The sequence below is a fragment of the Schistocerca americana genome, chromosome 3, assembly GCF_021461395.2.
Source record: "Schistocerca americana isolate TAMUIC-IGC-003095 chromosome 3, iqSchAmer2.1, whole genome shotgun sequence".
Lineage (NCBI taxonomy): Eukaryota > Metazoa > Arthropoda > Insecta > Orthoptera > Acrididae > Schistocerca > Schistocerca americana.
Genome location: NC_060121.1, coordinates 989,398,865 through 989,423,638, shown reverse-complemented (window position 1 = coordinate 989,423,638; position 24,774 = coordinate 989,398,865). Strand labels below are relative to the sequence as shown.

Below are 24,774 nucleotides of genomic sequence, written 5' to 3'. Positions count from 1 at the left end.
GCATGGTGTGTCAAATAAAATTTGTGTAAAAAATGTATTAATCAGCTACTTTGACAAAATCCTAAAACTATGCCCTGCAGTGAGATCCATTCTGCCCGATATTTTGCCCACCACACCTAGAACAGCTTTTCATGCTTCTCCCACTCCCTCCCATATGCTCCTTGTGCACCCATTTCCCTACCCTATGGCTCCTACCCCTGTGACTGTCCCCACTGCAAGACTTGCCCTATGCACCTTCCTACAACCACCTACACCAACTCTATAACTGTCAAACATACACTATCAAAGGGAAAGCCACCTGTGAAGTGACACTTACCCTGTACCAGCTGTTCTGTAAACACTGTTCAGCATTTTACTCAGCATGACTACCACAAAGTTATCAGTTACTATGAATGAACATAGACAGAGGCTCTACACTGGTAATGCAGAGCATGCTCTACAACATGACAGTCATGACCTTGGTCTATTTGGATTCTTCCCCCAGGCACTAACTCCTCAGAACACCACAGATGGGAGCTGGCATTACAACATGTCTTTGGTTCTCACCACCCATCTGGTCTTAATGTATGTTGATATCTTTGCTCTCAGCATTCCTTTCTTAGTAACTATTCTTTCCTCACCCCCTAGTTTTCTTTATCTTTTAATTTTCTTATCTTTCTATTCCACCACCCACCCCCCTCCTACCACCTTTACCACATACAATGCACTTTGCTTTCCACTCTTATTAACTCTTTGATGATTTGTCAGTAATCTCTGTCTTGCTTATTACCCTACCTTCCACCTCTAAGCTCTCATATGTCACATTGAGATGCAGATGCAGACGAGCACAATGAAAAGACTGTTACACAATGAACTTTCAGGCAAAGCCTTCTCCATAAAGAAGGAAAATTACTTGCGTTCACACAAGCAAGCATACCTCACACACACACACACACACACACACACACACACACATTACCACTATCTCCAGAAGCTCTGGCTTGTTGTGCCTGCTGCAACTCAGTGTGTCATCCTTATGGTGAGTAGCAATCTATTGTTTTCATAATATTGATGATATTCCAAACTGAACTTTCCATTGGTTGATTAAACCCAGTATGATGATATTTTTAGATCAAAATTGGTAAATAGTTACAAAAATTGCAGTGTGGACTGTTTTTAATAAATATGTCATTCAAAAATAGTGACTGGTTTTTGTTTTTACATATTTATTTCTAAGATTTTTGCATATGGGTCATCAGCATGGGACTGCCCCATGGGGTATACAATTGTACACATAGAAATGGACTGTGATATTGCATAGGTTAGAAAGGTGATGAAATTTCTCTTTGGTTAATAAGGGTAGCATTTGGAGTAGAATGTCCCTCAACTCAGTGCATGGCTAGAGGTAGTGGGAGCATAGGGGAAGAATGTAATTGAGTTTTTCAAGGCTTAGGTAATAGGAAGAGTACACGTCAGTGACAGTGGATTTGTTGATATGATGGTCATGACACACAGTGCCAAATGCATTGAATAGAAGCCAAGGCTTTAAGCAAAGGACTTTTTGATCTGGAAGACCTGATATTGGTCAAACTGATGGTACTGTCAGTTGACATAGTTTTTATAGGAAGCCATAAGGGTGTGGGAGATCAACATCAAGGAAGGTAGCTCATTAAAGTGAGAAAGCCCAAGTGAAGCTAATTTGGAAGCAGTGTTGAAGTTACAGAAGAAAGAGCACATAATGAGGATGGTATTAATTAATGTAAAACAGGTAAGATGCTTTAAGTTTTTAATTATATAGAAATGCTTTTTCTAGGTAGCGCATAAAATAAACAGGTTGTCATAGAAAGGTTCCAAGCACTTGCAGTTTGTGGATTTGTTTGTAAGTTTGTCCTTCTTTGAAAAAATAAGTAAGGGCCAAAAACATTAGGAATGTGATGGTGGATTTGGTTTCAGGAGAATGCTGGGAAAGATAATGTACTATGGCTGCAAGGCTAAGTGCATAGGTGGTATTGGTGTACAGTATGAAGTAAGGAGTCTGGTGCCAATCAGCAGTTAAAAAATGACTATGGGGAGACAATGGAAGAAATTATAATGTCTTGGATGTTGGAAGGGAGGCTATAGGAAACTGGTTGGAAATGATGATCATTGAAAGAAAAGGCTTCTTCTGCAGGACCACCAGAAACAGCTTTGAAGACATAATCATTAATCACAGTTTGATGTGAAAGTTGGGTTAACTGTGGAGAGTAGGATGAATGGCAAAGTGTTGCAAGTAGTATACATTTTGTGTAATGTAATTTTACTTCAGTTATTAAAGATTACATATCGCTTTCAGCTTTCACAGCGGAGTCTTAATCAAAGGGGTCAGGTTCTTTGGGAAGCTACATTACCAGAATTATTCAATATGGATGCTATGACAAAACCACATGGGCAGTTGTTCACATGGGATCCTTCTGGCACCTATGTCTTACTGTGTGGAAATGCAGGTGGTGTTATATGTCAAGTAAGTTATTGTGTTATATGTCAAGTAAGTTATTTTCCATTTGGAAATTCTTTTTGCCTTTTTTGGAAATTAATCTATTATCTATTTATTTATTTAGTGTATGGAATTTAAGTACATTTCAGTATTGGATCATGTTATTCTACATTACACGACATTACATATATTCACAGACAAACATCTAGTCCTTGTGTATATTTAATGGATTTTTAGGATGCCATGAGGAATTCTTCAAAGTCCGCACTTAACACTGTGGCACTGCATTCATGTCTGATGTGTTGGATGATCTGCTTAGGCTCGCTGCAGTCACATGGTGGCAAAGACAGCAGTCCCCGTTTGAAGAGTGAGTCAGCACATCTTCCACACCCAGATCTTAGTCGGTTCAGAGTTGACCAGATCTTGCGGGGCTGATCAAACCCAGGGACTGCCTCAGTAATACAAGGCATTAGGTGGCAAGTTGTTGGGGCATTTTGGAGCCATTCTCTTCTCCAACAGTTGATGTCAGCCCCAGTGAGGCTGTTGAGAGCAAGGGGAGGATGTCTTGAACAAAGCCTCTTGGTACTCAGATTGAGTATATCGATGTGTACCGGTAGTTCAGGGTTTGCTTCAATCTTATTGTATTCCCTGACCAAGGCTGCTTCTCGTCATATTTTTGGGGGTGGTATATGACTCAGTACAGGTAGCCATATGGTAGGTATGGACCTAACAGTTCCTGAAATAATGCGCATGTTGTTGTTAAGTTCAACATCGATTTTGTTCACATGGCTACTGTTCAGCCATACTGGTGCACAGTACTGTGGCGCAGAGTATACCAGGCTCATTGCAGTCATCCTCAGATTTGTTGTGTTGATCCCCAGGTGGACCCACAGAGTTTATGTATGAGGTTGTTTCTTGTTCTCACCTTGGCAGCTGCTTTTGTAAAGTGTGATTTAAATGACAAGGTTCTGTCAAACATGACCCCTAGGTACCTTGGCTCCTTGTTGTGGTTGAGGTATGTGTCATTAAAAGTATACTTCCAGAGCAGTGTCAGCTTCTCTGTTATTGAGATGGACTTCTGTCTTCATGGCATTAGGCCTAAGCCTCCATTTACAGAAGTATGCTGCCAGGGCTGACAGATCAGATGTCAGGGTTTCTTCCACTGAATCAAAATCGGTGTGCGTTGTTGCAATGGCCCAGTCATCAGCATAGCTAAATTTCCTACAAGCTGTTTCTGGCATGTCAGCAATGTATAGGCTGTAAAGCAGTGGGGCTAATACTGAGCCTTGAGGTAAGCCATTTTGAAGGAATTTCTAGCTACTGACTTTGTTTCCCATGATGACCTGGAATCCTCTGTTACCAATCATGTTACCAATAAGCTTTGTCATTTTTTAACAGGGAATTATTTTCATCAGTTTATAGAGGAGGCCTTGTCTCCAGACGGTATCATAGGCTGCTGCCAAGTCAATGAAGGCCACAGATGTTTTTAAATTCCTTTTGGAATCCCACTTCAGTATGTGTTGTAAGGGCCAGGACTTGGTCTGCACAGCTTCGGTTGGGACGAAAGCGGGCTTGTCCTACTGGGATGGCCGTGAGTATTATCCGTCTGACCGATCCTGTTAAGTAGTACTCATTACAGAAGTTTGAGCACCATGCTGAGCAGTGCTGTGGGCCGGTAGTTTTGCATAAGATTTCCCGGTTTACCCGACTGGAGGCGGGCGATTATCTTGGCATGTTTAAGTTCTTGTGGTATGATTCCTGTCTGCAGTAGTGATGTGAAGAACTTTGCTAACCATATTTTTGTATATTTAGCGGAATTGATAAGAAACTGTGAGAGGATGTCATCTGAGCTGGGGGCTTTACTCAGTTTTGTGTCCTTTATTGCTGCCGAGATCTGTTCGGGAGTGATGTCGCGTGAATATTTAGTGTCAACACTGGCTGTTGCTTTTAGCTTTCTAAGTTCATGCGTATTGTTGTCTCTCGGTGATTTATCCCTTTAGATGTTTTAACAATGTCCAAAGCAATTTTGTTAGGTGTCGTGGGGTTTTCTTTTTGAGTAATACGACTGGCTCCCCCTAGTTTTCAAAGCAGGGACCGTGCTTTTCGGCTGGATACTTTAAAGTACTGTTCTGCACAGTGTTGCCCACATACGGCACGAGTACCTGTGGCAGGAGCACTGCCAGTACTACTAGTACACTAGCAAGCCTTTAATAAGTTTGATATTAAACAATGTTCCATCGATTCTAGCAGTGGTGGGAACCACACATTCATAATTCGTAGCACAGAGCAAATAGTAAACAGTTGTCACGACCGGAGTCCACTACGTAAGTTCATGTGACTGGCCAGCAATATTGGCAATGCTCCTGCCACAGGCAATCGTGCTGTATGTGAGCAACACTGTGCAGGACAATATGTCTATATCTTCCATTTGCAAGTCTGGCAGGGTTGCTGAATCCCTGCCTCTCCGAATGTGCCCAGTCGGTGTGGGGAGAAGTGTGCAGCAGGAGCGACCAGGAGGAGGGCAGTTTCGTGACAGAAGGCATTTATGGGACACCTGAGTCCTCTGGTGATCACTGTGCTCTGTTCTGAGTGTCACGCATAGCCCCAGAGACTTCTAGGAACAGGGGCCCCCCTGCCGGATGCGGTGGGTCTGCCGATTTTGACTATTATCGAAGCTAGCTCGACATTCGTGGGCAGACCCCTCGGCTCGCAGGAAGGATGCACCGGATAGCCATCCTCTGTGACTTGGAAGTAGAGAGTACCGTGACATGGTTTGCAACAGTGGATTTGCGTATGAGATAGGCCACCGATCGGGTTGCCGCAACCGGAGTTTGTCGTAGTGCCGACACGGCATCTCGGGTGTTACAGCCACCGACACTGCCTGGTGCCCCTGCAGTTCCACCACAGACCCCCAGACCCACCCTGGATTCTGCTCAAATTTAGATTTCCTTACTGGGGCACATACACAGAACAGTGTGACTGTGCCTGCTGGAGCTCCACAGTGCCTCAAACATTGATGGGCATGGGCCTGCAAGAAGATAGGAAACAGTTAAATGCTAAAGCTGATTTTAACAGACAATGGGTTTCTAACATTTGCATATTGAGAGTGTATACAAACCATTCTGCTTGCCCTTTTGAGGCTGCACAGAAAGGTATTGTGGTAAGGTATTTAATACCATTATGGATTGAAAAACCTTTTGAAATGAGTTGCTCTGTGTTGAGAACCATTATCAGTCAGTAGCACCCTCTGTTGAGAAGATCCGTATCAAGGCTCCCACTGTAAAAGTCATTGTCTGCTGGATGCAGATGACATGCAGGAAGTGGGAGGGGGAGGAGTCCACAATGACCACCCACGTGAATCCCAAGTAAAGGCCTGTGAAGGCAGCTTGTGCTCTGTACCTCGGGTTTGTCACCACAGGCCACAGAGAGAACAACTGAGATGAGGTCAGCTCGTGTGCCTGCGAAGCAGCACATTATCGAACCGCCTGTGCAACCTTTTCATCCGTAAAATGCCAGTAGATGTAGTAGCGTGTGAGTTGCTTGTCCTGGAAATTACCCAGTGGGATCAGTGCAGGATTTTGAGCACATGATGTTTCAGGGGGAATGACACCACCATCCCATACCATTCATCACGTGTCATTAGGATCACCATACCACGCTAAATGTGAAGTTGGTGCCACTGATGATAAAACAGCAAAGGTCAGCTGGTTCTTCATCTGAAAGCTTCAGAGGATGGTGCAACTGGACATATTGCAGGATTCATTGAAGTAGCAGGACATACCTACCTGCAGTTGCAACATCTAGGGAATTCTGAGAGAACTCACCTAGCGATTGCTTCAGTTGGCTGTCTAATTCGGGGTTAAGGTAAAACAGTCCATCTGCGTTAGAATGATGAGGGGTACTGTGATAGTGAATGGAGTACTAAAAATTTGACAGAGAATCCATTTATGAAGGCAACATCCTGTATGCTCCTCAAATTTTGCCTTAGGTCCAAAAGGTGTTGAGCAGTTTATTGTCAGTAATTAGATTAAATTTGTGACCACACAACAAATGTGTAATTTATGGACACTGTAAATGATGGCCAACAATTCCATTGACATAAATGCAACTGATGCCTTCATACTGTCCTCTAACTTAAGAGAGTGAATGGGCATAATGCCGTGTGGGGATGCATCTGTTGCCAACACCGACAGCAAGTGGGGCTGGTAAATCACAAGGCAGGATGCTAATTATGGGGTAGATTTTAACTCCTAAAAAGCCCAGTGGCATACTTTGGATAGTTGAAAAGTGGCTCCCTATTTATGGAGACAATTTAACAGGTGGAATGTGGAGGCTGCCTGACCAACAAATTGTACATAATAATTCACATTTCTACTAATGGATGACAGACTATCATGAGAGAAGCCGCAACTGTACAATTTTTTTAAAAATGTTTATTAAAACATCCTCAGTTACAATTGGTCACATTTGATAACTAGTTTTGATCACATTTAATGATCTTCAGGTCAGATTAATCAATATTTATGAGAAGTCAAAATTCTTTAAAAAGAACACAGTCATAAGCTGTAACATAAAAGAAACAGCACTACAGTATACATGTGCTTCTTCCATTTGCACTTTACTGGGCAGGGTGGTGCAGTAGTTAGCACAATGGACAATGGTTCAAACCCACATTCAGCCATCCTGATTTACGTTTTCCGTGATGTCCCTAAATCGCTTCAGGCAGATGCCGGGATGGTTCCTCTGAAAGGAATCTGATTTCCCTCCACATTCTTTCTTAAATTGAGATTGTGCTCTGTCTCTGATGATCTCATTGTTGATGGGGTGTAAACACTAATCTAGTCCTCCTCCATATTTGTCTTGGTTATGGACAGCAGTGACTCCAATTTTATGACCTTTATTTTGAGCTGCTTTATTTCTGCAGTGCAGTTTTTCTGTACAGCCCTCTGCTTCCTGTTATGATGGTAAGACTCCATTCATGTAAGAGGCATGCCTTTACTGGCATAATATTTTAGTACCTAAAGTAAAATTTTATTGTCTACACAACATTGGCAAGGACACACAATATACTAACTGTACAATTTTTGTTTATCTCTGCCAGGATTTGTGATATCATATAGTGCTTTCTCCACAGAGAATCCTCTGCAAAAGCCTAAGTAAGAGGTCATTACCATGTCACACAATGAAACTGGTGATGTGGTTTATCTCAATTTTATAGGTGGATATAATTCTTGCGTATTTAAGATTGTCAGGAAATGTGGCTTGTGTAATTGACTGGTTTCAAACAAGATTTTAATACCTTCACATTTGGTCTTTTCATAGCACTTAATCATGTTTATAATTAGACATTTCAATTGCTTTTAGTGAAGGAATAATGGAAAATAATATTTAGAATTTTATTATAGAAAGGTGTAGAATTAGCTGCCTATGTTGTGGAAAATAGTACCCAAATTAAATCAGGCCAATGTTTTTAAGCAACTGAAATTTATTTAATTCTCAAATATCACATTAATTATCAAAATATGTCAGTGTAACTAATGAAACCTGAAAGTAGAAAATGTTTGCTTATACTGTTTTTGGAAGTGTGATAAACACAAAACATGGAACGACATGGAGGGAAAAGGTACAATCAACACAACATCATCAGATCTCTGTATATATTCTGTTAGCATTACTAACACAGATGGTACTGCATATTACACCTTGTCATGTTAAGTGTTGTTTCCTTTTTGTGGAGGTATGAGATCAGGAAAATGTCTTCCTATGAAATGAAGATATGTTGTGCATTTCATATATGACTAGCTTACAAATAACATCAATTGCAATCAATAATCACTTGCATTCGCTTGTCTGTACTGTAGTGTTGTTGTTGTTGTTGTTGCTGTGTTGGTGGTGTTTGGTGGTGGTGAGGCTTGTTTTTCACCAGAATATATGAACCCTACAATAGTTTTTGGTTTTAGTAAACCTTAAATATTGTTTTGTCACATCACTTTTTTCACCATTTCTTCGGCGGAGAGTAATGTGACAGGCACTGGTCTGTGAGACACCCTCTAGTCATAGCATCATCATGATCAAAAACTCCTCGCTGTTTCCTCTTTCTCTTTTGACATTATTGCAGAATTTCAGCATTGCATGTGCAACTGAATAGTACAGTTTTCCCCTTATTCTTCCAGTTCATAACCATAACTGTACCTTGCTGTTCCTGGTGGACTGTTTACAGTGTGCAACCTGAGAACTCCATACAAGTCTGTCTGAGTGCTAAAATATCTGCTTGCTATGAAAATTGTAATTTGTTTGAGGATCTCCTTTATTCAAAAATGTTTGATAGTGGGATGACAACTTGTGAAAATATAGGAGGCCTTTGCCGTTGTTCCCTGCTTCTCTGGTTTGGAACATGATTCCTGTTTCTGTGGATGCATTTTATTGTGTTGTTGTGGGTCAGCCTGATTTTTCAGGGTCTGTAGGAGGTGAGACATGAAAGTACTACTGCACTTACACTTAGATGTTACAGTTATGGTCACCCAACCTGCTTTGTTTGTTGCTTATATGTTTCAGTTGTTGACCAAGATTCTTAGCTACTTTGCTTCTCAATCTTATATTAGAACTTCCGTTAGTGGAGTAGATATGATTGACTGAAAAAATGTCATGTTACTCAAGTCTTTATATATGCCATCAGTAATATTAGACAGGGTTTCATTGTTTCCTTCAGCCATAATGTCCTTTAAATCCTATCTATGAAGAGAAAAGACAAGAAACCCTTAGAAACTTATCTGCACACTGTTTTGACACTAAACCATCACTATACTGCCTAGTGCCATTTGTATTTAGGCCAGCTACATTTACCATAGTCATTTAGAAAAAAGACTGCTACATTGATTAAAATAACTCTTGTTTCCTTAGTTATTTTAAATACTTGCTATTTCTCTCCTGTTGTGGTGCCATGTTCTCCTTGAAATCTGCTATTCCATGCTAATTCAGTTACTACTGGCCAGCAGACATTTGGATGCAATAACCATTTTCGAAATAGTGTTTTCTGATGTACATTCTTCATTATAGGCACACAGGGAGGTTCAGCATCTTGCAGTTCAATACCAGTAGGTAGCATTTAAGAGCCGTGAACTTTCAAAAACTCTCACAGTCATCTTGAGGAATTGAGATGCCTCCTTCTCTGCCTCTCCTTTGTATTAGGGAAGAAACTGTTCATCTGCCACACTGTCTAAGCATCATTGCAACATTTTCATTTCTGCCTTATTCTCTACTTGATGCTATTCTCCTCTCTTCAGCAAGTATATTGTTTAGTTTAGTTATTTGCATATACCATGGATCATAACTGCAGGTGCTCATTATGATTTAAAACACATCAGTTTCACAATTATAATACACGTTTCCAGTGAAAAATATGGCAACGTACTGATTATTTACATTATTGTCTTAGCTTCCTTTCTTCAAATGCACATTTCATTACTCGCCCATGTTCCCATCAAACACTTGTTACATCTTCTCTACCAGTTTTTTCATGGCACAATGGTTGATCTGGTTAAGTAAAACATATATTGACTAATTTTTTGTATGGCAGGGAGCATTTTGACCAGTTGAACAGTGTTGCGTTGAGGGGCTAGTTAATCATAGCTATCCTGTTGATGGAGAACTATGATGATATCACCTTAGACATGGCACCACATCAAAGCTGACCATAATATCACCTTCCAGTGGTGTTAACAATGAGCCATAAGTGCATCTTTGTGTGTATAACTAAATGCCTTTGGCAGGTCATGAAACATGGCTGGTCTTGGAAGAGATTCTTAATAACTCTCTCTCTCTCTCTCTCTCTCTCTCTCTCTCTCTCTCTCTCTCTCTCTCTCTCTCTTTCTTTCCCTCTCTCTCTTCTCCATTATTCTTGATGTTTGTTCATATGAACAGGGTGACCCAAAAGTCTGTTAACATTTGAAAATGCACTAATACACAGAATAATGTAGGTATAGAGGTAAAATTTCACGTACATGTCTGAAAAGACATGAGGTGTTACGGAAATCAAAAGCAAGTGCAAAATCTGGCCAAGAAATGGCATTGGATAGCAACACATCAATGATGCCACATGGGAATCATGCACAAAAGTAGCTGCAGTGATAGAGAGAGTCATATGCAGTAGCAACTACGGCATGTTGCCAAGGGTTGTTTAGATGATTGGCCTCATAGTGAACAACCAGACATAAGTGCTACTGCTGTTCAGACAGTTCAGGAAGAAATAGAGACTTCAGCAGATTCATCTCTGCATGGTGAAGTCAGCACTCATGAAGTAACATGTTGCACTGGGGTTAGATGCACTTCTGTTAAGAGAGCATTAAGGTGTGCCCACCAATGCTATATGTACAAAATCTGGCGTCAGCATGAGCTGGTAGTCTTCGATTTTGTGATGCACAGAGCATTTTCAGTGTGGTCAGTTCAAAAAATGGGGGAAGATGACAATTGGTTGTCTAACATGTGCACTGATAATGCCCATTTCACATTCCAAGAGACTGTCAACACCCACAACTGCAGAATTTGGGCTACTGGAAATCCTAGAACTGTAGTGGAAATCTCTTTGCATGACAAGATAGTCACTGTGTGATGTGGATTTATCACATCCGTCGTGATTGGACCTGTTTTGTTCGAGGAAATATGGGGTGCTGCTTTTAAAATAGTCAGCGTGATTATGCGAGATACGCTTATATGATACAGAATCTCATCATCCCTAGCGAGGCTGATAAACCCCTGCTGGAAGGTCCAACCTTTAGATGGTGCTCCACCCTATATTGCTACATGAGTGAAAGATTTCTTGCAAACATTGTTTGCTGCCACTTCAGTCATGCTTGGCCTTCTAGGTCCCCAGACCTCAATCCATGTGATTATTGGTTGGGGGATAACCAAAAGTTGCAAGTGTACCATGATTATCTGACATTATCAGGGATGCTAAAAGACAACATTCGATGGCAATTTCTCACTGTACCTACAGATATGCTGTACAGTGATGTTCCCAACATTGCCCCTTGGTTACAGGTATTGTAGATGAATGATGGCTGGTATGTTGAGCATTTGTTAAAAAGAATCTTTGCTAAAAATCAATTGTTATGCTAATTATTCTTTTTTGTGAGAATAATTAGCATAACAATTGATTTGATCTAGTTCCAGTCTAAGGCTGATAGTGATTCCATAAGTTTCATTAAGATGATCGAGAGCTTATGGCCATTTATAACCCACTATTTTTGGTGTAATGTATTGGGCTTCTACAAAATAGTGCATCAGTGAGGGCAGTGTTACTTCATGCAGTCTGTGCACATGATTAAACAGTGCTGGACTGAACATGGGAGGTGCCTATTGCTACACTTTCCCCCAAAAAAAGAAGAGAGAGAAAAAAAAAGAAATGATAAGAACTAGACATTATTTTGGAAACTGATATAAAATTGCGTTCAACAATACCTCTGTCATCACAAGAGCTTACTGCTTCTGGGATATCATAATAAAAGAAGTTATTGAGATCAAATTATGCAACAACATCCTCAATAAAATGTGGCTTGCAGTTCAGTACAATGTGGAACTCAACCACCACAAGGCTAAAGAGGGAGCAGCAGACACCAAACAAAACAGTGCCTAATATGTCAAAAGACCAAGCACCAGTGACATCACAATCAGCACCATGACTATATAAGGGCAAGGCCAGCAACAATGATTATGATGAAGGAGCACATGACACATTGTTTTCTTTCATTTTTTTAGCCAACTAAGGACCGCATCATTTCAGTTCAGAAGGGATGGTATCATGCAGGCCATTGTTGTTCAACTGTAATGGCACTGTCAGAGGTGTCCGTATGGTTTGGATCATTAATGCAAATGTCAGAACGCTCCTAAACACTAGCACTGGAACGCTTGACATTTTTTCTGAGCAGAAGTCAAAGGCACTTAGATTAACTTTTGCTACATTGTTTATTGTGACTCTCTGCTGCACTTTTGTCTCAAATACCAGGAATAGATTCACTTGATTTCAAATCTGGAATGTTTATTGTGAAGTGTCTCGGTACATCCGACACACATTGTCGCACAGTTTGCTACTTGGTATCGGCAGTGATGCGAGGTTGGTCCGAAGATGTGACGAACATTGAAGGCATTGTCACTTTGTCGTTCAGCACTGTAGTGTTATCCAAGCCTTGGTGAATATGTAGCTATTTTGCACAAGGGGTGTTCATGGAATTCATGAGCCCTTGTTGAGAGATGTTGCCGACATCTCCGAACAAACTGTGAGGTTGTACCATTTGTAATGGCAGCATTCTTTATGGCATAACTGGCACAGCAGATTTTTGACTTATAGCAAAATCGTGGCACAACACGGAAATTTGGGGTCATCACTGTGGGGAATGGGGTACGTGCAGTGTGGTACCGGAATAGTGACATAGCATAGAGAAACATTTTCCACACTATTTATCAGTAATCACATATATGTAATGTGTAAGCATTACGAGCATACAGAACATACTAACTCTCACTGCCTTTTGGGGCAACAATCCTCATTTACTGATTCAGATATGTTATGCTGCAATAACTACCCTGGTAACATCTTTTCAATTCTGTCTATCTTCCACAAGTCTCTTCAGATTACAAAGCTGTTGATTTTAGATGTTCATTTACCTGCTGTACCTACTGAAACACTGGACCTCCTGTGTACTCTTTACTAGCATTTTTCATTTTATAACTTTTACTACAAAAGCATAATGTTTATGCTGCTAACTTTGCAGCTACGGTCCTCAGCTGCTATAAGTTTCAAGTCATTATACCTCACAGGCTGTTCTAAAAATTCCTGTGTAGATTTCACTGTGACTGGTAATTTCAGCATTTACATGATTCCCCCCCCCCCCCCCCCCCCCCCCCCCCCATGAACCATGGACCTTGCTGTAGGTGCCACCACAACGGAGGGGTATCTGTTGAGAGGCCAGACAAACGTGTGGTTCCTGAAGAGGGGCAGCAGCCTTTTCAGTAGTTGCAGGGGCAACAGTCTGGATGATTGACTGATCTGGCCTTGCAACACTAACCAAAACGGCCTTGCTGTGCTGGTACAGCGAACGGCTGAAAGCAAGGGGAAACTACAGCCATAATTTTTCCCGAGGGCATGCAGCTTTACTGTATGGTTAAATGATGATGGCGTCCTCTTGGGTAAAATATTTCGGAGGTAAAATAGCCCCCCATTCGGATCCCCGGGCGGGGACTACTCAAGAGGACGCCGTTATCAGGAGAAAGAAAACTGGCGTTCTACGGATCGGAGCGTGGAATGTCAGATCCCTTAATCGGGCAGGTAGGTTAGAAAATTTAGAAAGGGAAAAGGATAGGTTAATGTTAGATATAGTGGGAATTAGTGAAGTTCGGTGGCAGGAGGAACAAGACTTCTGGTCGGGTGACTACAGGGTTATAAATACAAAATCAAATAGGGGTAATGCAGGAGTAGGTTTAATAATGAATTAAAAAATAGGAGTGCGGGTAAGCTACTATCAACAGCATAGTAAACGCATTATTGTGGCCAAGATAGACACGAAGCCCATGCCTACTACAGTAGTACAAGTTTATATGCCAAGTAGCTCTGCAGATGATGAAGAAATTGATGAAATGTATGATGAGATAAAAGAAATTACTCAGGTGGTGAAGGGAGACAAAAATTTAATAGTCATGGATGACTGGAATTTGAGAGTAGGAAAAGGGAGAGAAGGAATCATAGTGGGTGAATATGGATTGGGGGAGAGAAATGAAAGAGGAAGCCGTCTGGTAGAATTTTGCACAGAGCATAACTTAATCATAGCTAACACTTGGTTCAAGAATCATAAAAGAAGGTTGTATACATGGAAGAATCCTGGAGATACTACAAGGTATCAGATACATTATATAATGGTAAGACAGAGATTTAGGAACCAGGTTTTAAGTTGTAAGACATTTACAGGGACAGATGTGGACTCTGACCACAATCTATTGGTTATGAACTATAGATTAAAACTGAAGAAACTGCAAAAAGGTGGGAATTTAAGGAGATGGGACCTGGATAAACTGACTAAACCAGAGGTTGTACAGAGTTTCAGGGAGATCATAAGGGAACAATTGACAAGAATGGGGAAAGAAATACAGTAGAAGAAGAATGGGTAGCTTTGAGGGATGAAGTAGTGAAGGCAGCAGAGGATCAAGTAGGTAAAAAGATGAGGGCTAGTAGAAATCCTTGGGTAACAGAAGAAATATTGAATTTAATTGATGAAATGAGAAAATATAAAAATGCAGTAAATGAAGCAGGCAAAAAGGAATACAAACGTCTAAAAAATGAGATCGACAGGAAGTGCAAAATGGCTAAGCAGGGATGGCTAGAGGACAAATGTAAGGATGTAGAGACTTATCTCACTAGGGGTAATATAGATAGTGCCTACAGGAAAATTAAAGAGACCTTTGGAGAAAAGAGAACCACTTGTATGAATATCAAGAGCTCAGATGGAAACCCAGTTCTAAGCAAAGAAGGGAAAGCAGAAAGGTGGAAGGATTATATAGAGGGTCTATTCAAGGGCGATGTACTTGAGGACAATATTATGGAAATGGAAGAGGATGTAGATGAAGATGAAATGGGAGATATGATACTGCGTGAAGAGTTTGACAGAGCACTGAAAGAACTGAGTCGAAACAAAGCTCCAGGAGTAGACAACATTCCATTAGAACTACTGACAGCCTTGGGAGAGCCAGTCCTGACAAAACTCTACGATCTGGTGAGCAAGATGTATGAGACAGGTGAAATATCCTCAGACTTCAAGAAGAATATAATAATTCCAATCCCAAAGGAAGCAGGTGTTGATAGATGTGAAAATTACCGAACTATCAGTTTAATAAGTCACGGCTGCAAAATACTAAAGCGAATTCTTTGCAGATGAATGGAAAAACTAGTAGAAGTCGACCTCGGGGAAGATCAGTTTGGATTCCGTAGAAATGTTGGAACACGTGAGGCAATACTGACCCTATGACTTATCTTAGAAGCTATATTAAGGAAAGGCAAACCTACTTTTCTAGCATTTGTAGACTTGGAGAAAGCTTTTGACAATGTTGACTGGAATACTCTCTTTCAAATTCTGAAGGTGGCAGGGGTAAAACACAGGGAGCAAAAGGCTATTTACTGTTTGTACAGAAAACAGATGGCAGTTATAAGAGTCGAGGGACATGAAAGGGAAGCAGTGGTTGGGAGGGGAGTGAGACAGGGTTGTAGCCTCTCCCCGATGTTATTCTATCCCTATATTGAGCAAGCAGTGAAGGAAACAAAAGAAACATTCGGAGTAGGTATTAAAATCCATCGAGAAGAAATAAAAACTTTGAGGTTTGCTGATGACATTGTAATTCTGTCAGAGACAGCAAAGGACTCGGAAGAGCAGTTGAATGGAATGGATAGTGTCTTGAAAGGAGGATATAAGATGAACATCAACAAAAACAAAACAAGGATAATGGAATGTAGTCAAATTAAGTCGGGTGATGCTGAGGGAGTTAGATTAGGAAATGAGACACTTAAAGTAGTAAAGGAGTTTTGCTATTTGAGGAGCAAAATAACTGATGATGGTCGAAGTAGAGAGGATATAAAATGTAGACTGGCAATGGCAAGTAAAGCATTTCTGAAGAAGAGAGATTTGTTAACATCGAGTATAGGTTTAAGTGTCAGGAAGTCGTTTCTGAAAGTATTTGTATGGAGTGTAGCCATGTATGGAAGTGAAACATGGACGATAAATAGTTTGGACAAGAAGAGAATAGAAGCTTTCGAAATGTGGTGCTACAGAAGAATGCTGAAGATTAGATGGGTAGATCACATAACTAATGAGGGAGTATTGAATAGGATTGGGGGAAGAGAAGTTTGTGGCACAACTTGACTAGAAGAAGGGATCGATTGGTAGGACATGTTCTGAGGCATCAAGGGATCACCAGTTTAGTATTGGAGGGCAGCGTGGAGGGTAAAAATCGTAGAGGGAGACCAAGAGATGAATATACTAAGCAGATTCAGAAGGATGTAGGTTGCAGTAGGTACTGGGAGATGAAGAAGCTTGTACAGGATAGAGTAGCATGGAGAGCGGCATCAAACCAGTCTCAGGACTGAAGACCACAACAACAACAACAACAACAACAACAACAACATGATTTTCAAAAACTTGGAATATATACCAGGGATCAAGCACAAACGAGATTACATATCAAATAGAGGTGACGACGACATGGCTTGTTTGTACTTGATTCTTGATATGCTCTCCAAGTATTTGAAAAAGGAGTAAATGCTGAAACTGTCAGTCACACTCAAGAATTTTGTTTATAGAATACTCATCATGGGATAATGTTTTCTTTTCGAAAAAAATTGTACAGGTTTCTCATCTACTGGTCCCTTCGTTCCTTGACAGTCCTCTGCAACACTCTTTTTTTCTCCTATGTTGCTGAAGGTTTTTTCAGTGGCCATTCTGTCCATCCATCAGATCTTTAGCACTCCTAATACCATGTCCCGAAGACCTACAGCTCCCTTACTGTCTATCTCTGGGACACAGAAAACAATGCTCCAAACAAAATGTTTTATATATTGTTTCCTAGTGTCTTAACTAATATTGTTCAATGTAGGTGGTTTCTCCTTATTACTGAAGCTATTTTAGTGCATGGAGTTCTGCATTTAATCTTCTGGGATGGTCTAACAAACTCATATATCCTGATTTATTGTCTGATGGCCTTTGTTTTGGTATCTTCAGCAGACATTTGTTTAATGTTTTGTTGATATTTTGCCTGCACAAGTGGATGGCATTCTCAAAGATTCACCCTTTATTGCTGGTGGTGGACTAGAGTCTAGTCCTTGCCTGGAAGTTATACATACTGTTCATGCTAACATCTGTGAGGGGTATACATAACCTCCAGCAAAGGACTAGACTCCTGTCTACCAGCAGCAGTAGACCGTGAATCTTTGAGAATGTCAGCTACTCATGCTGGCATAAGTCAAGAAAATCATTAAACAAATGTTGGTTGAAGATCCCTAGACAAAGCCAATATGGAATACATCAGTAAGTACAATGAAAGTCTGAACAGTTTTATATTCTTTCATTTTGTTACATAGGTACTTGAAATTAATGACCTGTTTTATATGTTCTCCATCCAGATAAATTTTTACTGTTAAAAGTTTTTGAGAATACATGTCAGTCATAGACTAGATTGTAGAACAAAAGCAAACTGGTGCTTTTCATTTATTATTAGATTAAATCTGGCATACAGTTCCTTCTGTAGACCCAAAGTGATGTTGCCTTCAAGGCTGTGCAATGTGTCAGAGAAACTTTTAAAGGCCTGTGTAAGTACTGTTCAGATTTGTTGAATAAGATGACTCACAATTCACACTTTTGTGTAGAGATGAAGAAATATTTACATGGAGAACAAAAGTTGTATACAGGAACTATATGGCTTCCTTAGCATTCTTTGAGAAATACAAGAGTAAAAATTGAAATATGCACATCAATTAAAATAAAGATTATGTTTGTACTGCATCTTCTGTTATGAAACTTAGCATTTATTCCACTGATCACAGTACTGTTATAACTAAAGCATATTCTAAATATTTGCTCCCTATATGTTTCTAAGCTTCACATGATGGCAAATCTTCTTTCATTGTATTCATATTATTTCAGCCATCAGGATGTACTTTGTCACCTGTGCAAGAACTGAAACGCTACAAGTCTCCTGGCCCTAAAAGTTATGGTGTGTCTGGTCTTTCTATAGATTGGACTATTGCTGATCAACTGGCGACAGTAGTCACAGGTTTGAATGATGGAACCATATTTATGTCAATGCTTCTCACACCATAAGAGCTCCAGTGATATGAATGTGATTAGCTACATGTTTGGTGCTTCCGTGGCAACATAATTACTTAATAATGCTGCAAGTTTGGCAATAAAATTATTAATTAATGTTATGTTTGTACTATTTGAGGCAGAAGTTTACACCATGATTATGAAAATAATTATGGTACTTTCTTATGTACATATGTGTATGAATTCAATATTCAGAAATTGTTTGCTATGATAATTTAACAATGTAGAACTGATAACTTGGGCCACTTTATTGCAGTATGCGAGTACCAAGGGTATCAAAAGTAACATATCAGGAATGCATTCTGTCTAACAAATAACATGGTTAGAAATCATAGAAGGCACAATGCATGAAGCTTTGCTCCATTGGATATTGTGTTTCCTGTATTCACTACAGCATTAACTCAACCATTAAGTCAGATATAATGTAATTTGGTTATGTAAGTCTGTTCTTTACTTCGGTACATAGTGCAAGCCAGTGACAAATGGGAAAGTTTTCCGCTTTCCAGGTGAATGAAATGTATTCATTCACTTTTTAAATGTGTATTAGTGGTTATATTTATAAAGCAGTGCTGCAGAAGATAAAAGTCAATGACTACATGAAATAAAATGGTATTTATTGAGGCTTATGTGAAATGATTTTCTATGTAGATACCCCAAATTTATACAATCCTGTGACCTATATCTGTATTCCTAACAGTCAAACATATGACTTCAAAAGGTACCAAGTTGTGAGCATCACAACGTACAAACATACCCGTTATCGAATTTCTAAGGTGAATGTTGCTTATTATTTCCATATTATTTTAAATAAATGCATAACGTATACAACAGTGTGTTGATCTACAATGAAACCATTTCTGCAAGAGAGTAAGGTAGTAGGTACCTAATATTTCTGCTTAAGTCAGCTTTTATATGTAATATGATGAGCAAAATAAATAGTAAAATAAATCGTGCATGGTATATAGGAAAACATGAACAGTGAATATCCACATAAGTAAGATGTTGAATATTGTCATAAGCATTAAAATTTGTCTTCGTCTCCAGCATATGGACAGACAGAACTACATTCCTCAATGCTGTAGCCTGACTGGACTATTAAAAGTAGCATAGCTGCCTATATGCATCAGTTTAAATATCCAAAATGTTTGAAGTTAAAGATTTGCTGTTGAATGTTGTAGTTACATGAGAGGTAACAGAAACGTGTTTTCTGAGAAGTTAGTATCTAAATAAAAGTCATATATGGGAAGGTAAAATTTTGCATTCAGTTTTTTCAAAATTCCTTTATATAAGACAAGCCAGTGCAGTAGTTTCTGTTTAAATTTTTTCTAAATGAGAAGACTGAAGATGTATAACATGTATCAACAGAACTATCTCATATCCTCATGAGGCCTTTTCAGCACAAGAAAATAAGATGCAAAAAGTGAAAACAGGTATCCTTATCTGGCAGTGGAGTCACATTGCTGCAAATCACCTATCTGTGAAAACTGCTGCATAAAATATTCTTAGAGTCACCAGGAGGTTTGTACCAGCTAATGGGTATTCCATTACACGACTCACTATGACCACTATAAACATGAAATTGAATAGAGGATGAGAGAAAGACCAGCAACATCTGTCACTGATTTTGCCTGTGTGATGTAATATGTGGTTGTGACGGACAGTGAGCGTCTCGTGGAGGATTCCAGTTGCGTAACTGCTTCATGGCTGGTAAGGATCAAGAAAGTGAAAAACAGTGCAACATGAAGAGTAAAATGAGGCTGATGTAAATGATGAATCTCACATTAGTTTTCCTATGCCTTAACATTTTTCATCATTATTTATCATAAGTTGCAAGAGCTGTAAAGCACCTTAAACATCTAGGGGGTGCATTTTTAAAAATGTTAGCATGGTGCATATGCAGCAATTCTGCTATACTTTGTTTATTTAATATTAATATACAGATTGGCACAGATAAATGTAGCTCACTGAAGTATAAAGGAAATACAGTGAAATTACAGAAATGAAAAGCTGAATTTCACTTAAAATTTATTCACAGTGAAAAATATGGTTATAAAAGGTACTGAAAGTGACGCCCTGCAACATCAATACACAGCTGTGCATATCTAAGGATATTCAGATACACACAGCATATTCGGATATGCTGTGTGTTGCTCTTTAAGTGTCCCCACAGGAAAAAAAAAATCACATACTGTTAGATCTGGTGAATGTGGTGGCCATAAATGTTCGCTAACAGTTTGTTCCTCAGTGAAGACATCATGGACTCATTCTAGAGATATGTTAGATGGGTGGTATGTTGCCCTGGAAGAAGCAGTATTGTCTTTCATATTCCGTGAGTTGAGCACAAAATGTATAAAAATTTCCATACAGGCTTCCGTGTTGAGGGCAGTGTCAAAAAATATTGGTCCAATGATGCACATTCCTGTTATTGTGCACCAAAAGCCTATTTTTTCATCATGGAGTATTTCCTGACACAAACGTTAGCGTTTTTCATTGCTCAGTTGTTCAGTACCTTTTGTTATGTGAATTCACATGCCCAGGAATATGAAACCATGATTCATCACTCATGATGTAATGTGAAGGGTCTAAAAAACCATCGTTGGTGTCATGCAAAAGGCAAGCACAGTAATCTACAAATTTATGACTGGAATCCCCTCATAGTTGCTGAACAGTTGTCATATGACAAGGCTTCAAATTAAGAATTTTCAGTATCCACTGGCAACTCCCCCTACTGACATTTGCCTGTTGGGCTGATTTATGTGTACACTTCTTTGGGCTCTAAATAATTCTTCAGCAAATGTCTTCAGTAACTTCTGGTGTACAGACTGAAGAATTCTTTGTCATTTTACACTTTGCACTGATCCATGGGTGTGCCAGTTTTCATACAGACTCTGTATTGCTCTCTTTGCTGCTAGTCCTCTATCCAGATACTTGCTCCCAAAACTTTTGCAAGTTTCCTTAATCAAACCTGTTTTCACATATGCTTTCACAATTTCAATTCTTTCTTCTATCACGAAAGTCATTTTGCAGACCACAAAGAGAAATGTCTAACTTCACTGATGAAATAAACTGAAATTCTCACAGGAGAATGCTAACAATCAGTTATTGCATAGAACTGTCCAATGTTATAGCTTTGTACTCTATTTCAGAAGTCTTAATATTGGATTCACATTCAAAGGGGAACCAGGCTACTTTTAATTGCACTAACCTGTTTAAATCCTAAGCACTTTTAAACCTCTATGGTTTCCATAGCATGATTTGAGTCAGAGTTTGTTTATGTATGATGTAAGCATGGTTATTGGTGGAAGCAGCTCAGCTGTGTTACAAGCAAGTACAGAACATTAACTGAAATTACCTTGTGTGGTATTATGTCATGTGTAAAAATGCGAAGTTGTACCACGGGTCGGAGTCTACGTTAAGCTGTAGGTTCCCCTATAATTGGCTGGGTAAGCCAGCTTGATGTTTGGAGGCAGGCAGTGGCATCCTCCAACAGGACCTAGTGAAGCACTGTGGTGTTCATACCAATCTTCAGATTGATGACAGTTGTACTTTAGTAGTTATAATATTATTAACAGTGTTAAGGAGAAGGATATATTGCTACACACCAAAAGATGACATGTTGAGTTGCAGAGGGGCACGACAAAAAGACTGTAACCCATTTGGCTTTTGGCCAAAACTTTATTCAGAAAAGAAAACACAGAGTAACACAAGCAAATACATCTCATGCACACATGACTCATCTCTGGTAGCTCAGACCAGAATGCCTTGACATTCGGAATGGCTGCCAGAGATGATGGTAAGGTGTGTGTGAGGCATGCTTGCTTGTGTGAAAGTGTGTGTGTTTTCTTTCCTAAAGAAGCCTTTAAAACAAAAGCTAATGGTGTAACAATCTCTTCATTGTGCCTGTCTGCAAGTCAACGTGTCATCATTATGGTGAGTACCAATATATCTTTTTCATAATATTGTTGATTTTCCAACCTGGAGTTTACATTGTATGACATTAAGATATTTTTACTCCATGTTAGAAAAAAGATGAGAATTTATGTGATCTCTTTACAGGTCATCATGATTTCATTATATAAAAGATATTTATAATATTTTCACATGTAAAAAAATAAAAAATAAAAAACTTATTATAATAACCAAAGAATGGAAAATCCAGGATGGAATGTAACAATATAATGAACAATATAATGTAAAAATATAATGAAAAGTGTAGTTACTATTCATCATATAGCGCAGATGCTGAGCCGCAGAAAGGCACAACAAAAAGACTGTCGGAAAGTTAGCTTTTGGCGAACAAGGCCTTTGTCAAAAATAAACACACACACACACACACACACACACACACACACACACACACCACATGCATGCAAATGCAACTCACACACACGTGGCCATAGTCTCTGGCAGCTAGAGCCAGAGTCCGTAGTTGTGTGTGTTTTCGTTGTGCCTGTTTGCAACTCAAATTGTCATGTTTGTAGTGAGAGTTCATAATACTGTTGATATTCCAATCTGTATTTCCCTTATTTGACTTTATATTGACCACTACATACTCGCATGACCAGAATTCCTGTCCTCCTTGCCACCACACTTCACTGGTGCCCACTGTATCTAACTTAGACATATCTATGTCATTTTGAATGTTAAACAGAAAACAGTTTATTTTGAAACATGATAAAAGTTATTTCTTTTAAAAGGACACTGTTGCAAATTTTATATATTGCATAACTTCCAGAACCTAAGTAAGTGCTATCCTGTACAAATAAAAAAAGCCTTAATTCTGTCCTGCTTATTAAAAAGTGTGGACTTGATTGACACACAATGTCAATGGAACTTTTTGTTTGACTTTTGGTTAATGAACTTTCCCAGTGCACAAATCTAGTGCCCTAGCACTCCTTTTAGTTATTGCAGTTCTGTTGGTCATCATCTCAGTTGCAAGAGTTTGGTCGATACGTTTATTACTAATAAATGACACACTTTCTCTCTAGTAGTTATTGAACTCCTGACTAGATGAAATCATCATAAATCTTTATTCAACACCAGCTTCTACTAAACTGGTACTTCAATGATTTGCAGTTACAATCAGAATTTATTACACAAGGGATATTCAGAAAGTAAGGTCCAATTTCTCATAAAACATAATCATTACAAGGTTTTTTTCAAAAAAACTGTTTTATTTGATTCCTTACGTGTTTGTCTATTTTATATGTAGTTTCCACATTTGTTTAAACATTTGTGATTACCTTCTAAAAGCTTTTACACCTGTAAGTCAGATGTCTGCTGCCTGGAAAGATAACCAGTCTTTAACTGCTTCTTTCACTGTGAAACTCCTTTAGATAGTGGAACATGTGAAAATAACTTGATGCAAAGGACAGACTGTACTGTGGGTGGACATCTGTTTCCATCCAAAATATCTGATCATATTTTGGGTGTGAAAGACAGAATGAGGTTGGCATTCTCATGCAACAACAAACCTCCAGACATCAGGAGGCCAATGGCATAACCTTACATGTTGAGGTTGTCTGCTTGGCCTTTACTTTGACAGGTGATGGCATGTGACACCATTCCACTGACTGACATTTAGACTCTAAGGTCATGTGAGAAATCCAAGTCTCATCCCCGAGTGACAATGTTCTCTAAAAAACAATCACCTTCCTTATGCTATCAGTCCAAAACATCAAGCGCACTAGCAAGTATTTGCATTTTGTGTGTTGCAGTAAGCAGCCTGGGAACCCAACATGCACAGAATTTGTGAAACTGCAACTTCTCAGAGACAATTTTGTGCAAAGCTTTTTGGCTCACATTCGGAAATTCCAATGCTAAAGTTGACACTGTGAACCACCAATGTTCCTGAATCTTTTGTCCACAGCTTTGACCAAATCTTCCGAGATCACTGATGGTCAGCCTGATCACGGTTCATCGATCACGGTTCATCGATCTGTTTCACAAGATGAAGTAGCTAAAGCAATAAAAGGACTAAAAAATTCCAAATCGGCAGGTATTGATGGTATACCTGCAACAATGTTAAAGAAGAGCGCATCAAACCTAATTGAAGTACTCACACATTTATGCGACTGCTCACTTCAGGCAGGCACTTTCCCTGATGTGTTAAAAACATCAAAAGTTATTCCTGTATATAAAAAAGGGGATAAAGACAATGTAAATAACTACAGACCCATCACAATTTCCTCCTGCATCTCTAAAGTACTGGAAAAAGTTATGTATGAGAAACTTATGAAATTTATAAATAAAAACAGCATCCTATGTAATGAACAACATGGATTCAGAAATAAGAGGTCAACGACAACTGCTGTCTATGAGTGCATCAATTCCATCCTAAACCTGATGGACAAAAAACAGGAAACAATAGGAGTCTTTATTGACTTGTCAAAAGCTTTTGACATGGTGGACCATAAAATTCTGCTATCAAAGCTAGAAAGATATGGTATTCGAGGTCTGTCCAAC

At 39.3% G+C, this 24,774-nt stretch overlaps 1 protein-coding gene across 1 annotated transcript in view; it reads left to right on the top strand.

The window, feature by feature from the left end:
• Nucleotides 1–19,502, top strand: part of LOC124607193 (WD repeat-containing protein 91) — a 222,692-nt gene extending 203,190 nt beyond the window's left edge. The window contains exons 12-13 of the mRNA XM_047139416.1: nucleotides 2,312–2,479; nucleotides 18,127–19,502. Of these exons, the coding sequence (XP_046995372.1) occupies nucleotides 2,312–2,479; nucleotides 18,127–18,303 (345 nt within the window). The 3' untranslated portion in view covers nucleotides 18,304–19,502. The remainder of the gene's footprint in view (nucleotides 1–2,311; nucleotides 2,480–18,126) is intronic.
• The last annotated feature ends 5,272 nt before the right edge of the window (nucleotides 19,503–24,774 follow it).